The 5,949-nt window shown below is 38.5% G+C and overlaps 1 protein-coding gene across 1 annotated transcript; it reads left to right on the top strand.

The window, feature by feature from the left end:
• Positions 1 to 227: 227 nt before the first annotated feature.
• Positions 228 to 1,402, top strand: LOC131650479 (uncharacterized). Its single transcript, XM_058920186.1, has 2 exons — positions 228 to 822; positions 936 to 1,402. Exons 1-2 carry the CDS (start codon positions 228 to 230, stop codon positions 1,400 to 1,402), a joined length of 1,062 nt encoding a protein of 353 aa, XP_058776169.1.
• The last annotated feature ends 4,547 nt before the right edge of the window (positions 1,403 to 5,949 follow it).

The following is a 5,949-nucleotide window of genomic DNA, read 5'->3' as shown; positions in this document are numbered from 1 at the left end:
AACAAAAATAATATTTGTATATGGGAAAAAACTATTATTTACGAAAAATTGTATTTATGATCCAAATATTTTTATTACAAAATGGTATACGGGAAAATAATCTACTATTGATCTAAATATTTTTATATACGAAATTTACTATTGATCCAAATATTTTTGTAAATGATACCTAAACAAAAATGAGATTTGTTTGTAAAGAAATTTTTGCTGCCTCTGCTAGGGTTTAGATGACCAAAGCCAAACGGCGCGTCGGCCGGCCGAAATCCACGGCGGCGGCGCCCCAAGGATCAGCGGAACAACTCAAGACTACATCAGTGCCTACATCAGTTCGTCCACCAGTCCCTACACCTGTTCCACCGGCAAAACCTCTGGGAGATGCAACAAAGGGAAAGGAGACAAGTGCATCAACAAATGAAATTCCCTCAGAGAAGAACGTGAAACCTTGGGTTGAAATCATCCAAGGGAACAGAAATCTGAATAGAGGAACGGCCGTAGAGTTTGTTACTCCACAACTCATCAATGGAGAGGAGAAGATTATTATCGAGGAAAGCGATGTTGCGGATGAGTTGACCTATTGGGAGAATGCGGTGATTCTCTTCGCTCTTGGGGAGACACTATCTATGCACGCGGTCAAGAACTTCATGGAGAAGTCGTGGAATTTTGTAACCTTACCAGAATTGTACTTGAATGAGGCTGGCTACTTCATTGTGAGATTCAAGAGCTATGAAGATCATAACAAGGTTATGGAGCAAGGTCCATACTTCATATATGGTAAACCTATATTTCTCAAATATTGGTCTATTGACTTTGAACTGAAAGCTGGTCTCCTTCGCGTCTTACCATTGTGGATTACACTGCCGAATCTTCCATTGTATCTCTGGGGGGAAAAAGTATTTCAAAGATTACAAGCGCTGTGGGGAGACCTATAACAACAGACGAATGCACAGCAAGGAAACTGCGTATCTCCTATGCTAAAGTGCTAGTAGAGGTTGATATCACAAGGCCCGTGAAGGAGACAGTTACAATAAGAGACCACAGTGGGAACGAATGGGAGCAAAAGATAGAATATGAATGGAGGCCTAAGTATTGCCAGACATGCTTGAAGATCGGACATGACTGTGCTACAAAAAAGACAATAGGGCAGCCAAAACCTCAACAAAGAATATGGCAGAAGAAACCACCAGATCCTGAGAACAAGGCTGTTGAAGGAATTGGAGTTGAAGCACCAAAGAAAGATAATAGCCCCACAGAAGAAGACTGGACTCAGATTGGCTCTAATAGGAATGATAAGGCAAAGAAGAAAATAAATTTCACACCACCTGAGGATTTAATAGTTCAAAATGTTTTCACACCCCTAGGGATTGGAGTTAATCTTGTAGGGGAAACAAGCAATAGCAAATGATTACCACTTGGAATGTGAGGGGCATTAATAAAGATGCTAGGCATCGTGAGGTTAGCTCCCATCTCAATGTTCTACAGGTACCTATTGTTGCTTTACTTGAAACTCGAGTTAAACAATCTAATGTTAGAACAAGAATTGTTCTGATCAATATTCTTAGTTTTGATGATAACATTATATATGAATTTTGTATAAGACAATGTGGTACTCTAATCCTATGCATTTTCCATTTCAGGAAATATATAAAGAGTATGCACAATTCAGCGCAAGAAGCACTGAATCAGAAGGTTCAAGTATGCAATATCAGAACATGCTCTCGCAAGACATCAGAAGATGATCAAGTAGAATCAGAACATGGTCTATGAAGCATCAGAAGAACTTGAGTTCAGAAGCAGAAGCACTGAAGTTCTTATGGTATCACGCTAGAAGCACTTCAAAGTCAGAAGACAAGAAGATGCTCTGCACCAAGCTGAATGACTATGATATTCAAATGTTGTATCTACAAACATCAGATCAGAAGCAAGTACAAGATGACAGGCTACGCTGACTGACAAAAGGAATGTTAGAAGCTATTAAAGGCAAAGTCAGTTAAAGCAGGAAAAGCAAGGCTCGAGGTAGTTGACAAAAGAGTGAAACATTAAATGCAAAGCTGTACGGATCATGCAACACATTAAATGATCCCAACGGTCATCTTCTTATAACGCCTATAAATAGAAGTTCTGATGAGAAGCTGAATACACAACTCTTGCGCAAAAATACAGAAACGCTGTCGAATTCAAAAGCTCTCAAACTTCATCTTCAACCTCACTTCATTTGTAATATCTTAGTGAGATTTAAGCTTAGAACTTAAGAGAAATATCACAGTTGTGATTATAGCTTATTAAGAAGCATTTCAATACTCTTGTAAGAATTTGTTTTACATTTATTTGTAAAAGGTTCCTAGAGTGATCAAGGTGTGGTCAGAATACTCTAGAAGACTTAGAGGGTATCTAAGTGGAAAACTATTGTAATCAAGGTTGATTAGTGGATTAAATCCTCATGTGAGGTAAATCACTCTAAGGGGGTGGATTGGAGTAATTTCGTTAACAACGAACCAGGATAAAAATCATTGTGCAATTGTTTTTATCTCAAGAGTTTTTAAAGTCACACTTATTCAACCCCCCCCTTTCTAAGTGTTTTTCTATCCTTCAATTGGCATCAGAGCGCTGGTTCTAAAGTGCAAGCACTTAACAGTGTTAGAAAAGATTCAGGAAGAGAAAAACACATAACTTAAATGGCTGGTGAAAAAGATACAACTACATCTGGCTCTACTGAGCAAAATAATGGAAATGGAAACAATGGCTACACTAGACCACCAGTATTCAATGGTGAAAACTTTGAATATTGGAAAGATAAACTTGAAAGCTACTTTGTTGGTCTAGATGGTGACCTATGGGACTTGCTTGTGGATGGTTACAAACATCCTCTAAATGCTACCGGAGTAAAGCTGTCCAGGAAAGAAATGAGTGATGATCAAAAGAAGCAATTCAAAAATCATCACAAGTCTAGGACTGTTTTGCTGAATGCTATCTCTCACGCTGAATATGAGAAGATATCTAACAGGAAAACTCTCCATGACATTTATGAATCATTGAAAATGACTCATGAAGGAAATACCCAAGTCAAGGAGACCAAAGCTCTTGCTTTAATCCAGAAATATGAAGCCTTCAAGATGGAGGATGATGAAAACATTGAAACAATGTTCTCAATATTTCAAACTCTAACTGCTGGATTAAGAGTTCTTGACAAGGGATACACAAAGACTGATCACGTCAATAAGATCATTAGAAGCTTACCAAGAAGATGGGGTCCGGTGGTGATTGCATTCAAAATTGCCAAGAACTTGAATGAAGTCTCTCTTGAAGAGTTGATCAGTGCTCTGAGGAGTCATGAAATAGAGCTGGATGCTAATGAACCTCAGAAGAAAGGTAAGTCTATTGCATTAAAATCTATAAATAAAAAATGCACTAACGCTTTTCAGGCTGAAGAAGAAAATTTTGAAGAATCAGAATCAGAAGAAGAAGATGAACTGTCCATGATCTCCAAAAGGGTAAACCAACTCTGGAAAAGCAAGCATAGGAAGTTCAAGAACTTCAAAAGTTCTAAAAGGCTTGAAAAAGGAGAATCTTATGGAAGCATAAGATATGACAAGAAGAAGGTCACGTGCTTTGAATGCAAGGCCACTACAAGAATGAGCGTCCAAAGCTTCAGAAGGAGAAGCCCAAGAAGAAGTTTCGTAAGAAGAAAGGTCTTATGGCAACTTGGGATGATTCAGATTCATCAGAATCAGAATCAGACTCTAAAGGCGAGCAGGCATAGGTTATGAGGGTGAAACCCCATACAAACTTGAACCTGTAGATGATATGAAAATCATATACAAGCCATTGTATGATCAGTTCAAGTATGGCCACTCCCATGATATTAGGCTCACCTCACATGCTAAAAGCTTTCACATTACACACACTAAGAAGCATGTGACACAAAATAGAAAATATCATGTTGCTCAACTTAAGGAATATCATGTTGTACCTCCTGTTGTTTATCATGCTAAACCCAAGTTTAATCAGAACTTGAGGAGAACTAACAAGAAAGGACCCAATAAAATGTGGGTACCTAAGGAGAAGATAATTTCTGTTGCAGATATCCTTGGCTACAAAGAAGACAAAGGAAAACATCTCATGGTACCTGGACTCTGGGTGCTCGCGGCACATGACGGGAAGAAGGTCTATGTTCTAAGACCCAGTGCTTAAATCTGCTGGAGAAGTTAAGTTTAGAGGAGACCAGAAGGGCAAGATAATTGGCTCAGGAACCATAAGTACACAACATTTACAATATTGATCTTCAGGATCTTAAGAATCAGAAGGTAACTTGTCTTATGTCTGTTAGCGAAGATCAATGGGTCTGGCACAGAAGATTAGGCCATGCTAGTTTGAGAAAGATTTCTCAGATTAACAAACTAAATCTGGTCAGAGGACTCCCTAATCTGAAATACAAATCAGATGCTCTTTGCGAAGCATGTCAGAAAGGGAAGTTTTCCAAACCTGCATTCAAGTCTAAGAATGTTGTTTCTTCCTCTAGGCCGCTAGAACTTTTGCACATTGATCTGTTTGGCCCAGTCAAAACAGCATCTGTCAGAAGGAAGAAATATGGATTAGTCATCGTAGATGATTATAGCCGCTGGACATGGGTAAAGTTCTTGAAACACAAAGATGAGTCTCATTCAATGTTCTTTGAATTCTACACTCAGATTCAATCTGAGAAAGAGTGTAAAATCATAAAGGTCAGAAGTGATCATGGTGGCGAATTCAAGAACAGATTCTTTGAGGTTTACTTCAAAGAAAATGGTATTGCCCATGATTTCTAAGGCACAAAAGTGTTTCCTTCTTGGATATTCTGAGCGCTCTAAAGGCTACAGAGTATACAATACTGAAACATTGATTGTTGAAGAATCAATCAATATCAGATTTGATGATAAGCTTGGTCTTGAAAAGCCAAAGCAGTTTGAGAATTTTGCAGATATAGATATCTCAATTTCAGAAGCTGAAGAACCCAGAAGCAAAGTATTAGAAGATCAAGTTGCTGCTTCTTTAGAGAATCTCAGAATTTCTGAAGAGCCAACTGTCAGAAGATCTTCTAGACTCAACTCTGCTCACTCAGAAGATGTTATTCTTGGAAAGAAAGAAGATCCTATCAGAACAAGAGCATTCCTTAAGAACAATGCAAAATGTCAATTAGGTCTTGTTTCTCTGATCGAGCTAACTTCTGTTGATCAAGCTCTAAAAGATGCAGACTGAATAATTGCCATGCAAGAAGAACTAAATCAATTTACAAGGAATGATGTCTGGGATCTTGTTCCAAGACTAAAAGGATTTAACATCATTGGTACGAAGTGGGTCTTCAAAAACAAGCTAAGCGAAAAAGGAGAAGTTGTAAGAAACAAATCCAGACTAGTTGCTCAGGGATATAGTCAGCAAGAAGGATAGACTATACAGAAAGCTTTGCACCAGTGGCCAGGTTAGAATCTATTCGCTTATTGATTTCTTTTGCCACTCAACATAACATCACTCTATATCATATGGATGTTAAGAGTGCCTTCTTAAATGGTTATATAGATGAGGAAGTCTATTGTTAGGAGTAAATTAATGGTAATTTCATGTGTTAAATTAACTACTTTTTGAGCTAAAAGTGAATAGAACTTGTGAATTTTACGGATTTTATAGTTAGGATTGAACTTTCGAGGTTTGATGTTAATTGTAGAACAACTTGCGTCACTTTGGGTGTTATTTGTGCAGATATTGAAGTTAAGAAGCAAAGACGAAGGAACACGCAAGCGTAGAAGCTCTAAAGAAGTGGAATCACAAAGAATTGATTTAAAGCAAGTGGCGAGCCGCGCCAAAGTAGAGGCGAGGCGCGCGAAACCCTCTGTCTTGGGTTCGCGCCGCGCTAGCCCGTGTCGCGCCGCGATGACGACGTTATAAAGAAAAAGGCTATAACTACAAGCCCTAATCCTC

Source organism: Vicia villosa, linkage group LG1 (assembly GCF_029867415.1).
Source record: "Vicia villosa cultivar HV-30 ecotype Madison, WI linkage group LG1, Vvil1.0, whole genome shotgun sequence".
NCBI classification, from domain to species: Eukaryota; Viridiplantae; Streptophyta; class Magnoliopsida; order Fabales; family Fabaceae; genus Vicia; species Vicia villosa.
The sequence above is the reverse complement of the archived record's forward strand: the minus strand, read 5'-3'. Positions and strand labels throughout refer to the sequence as shown.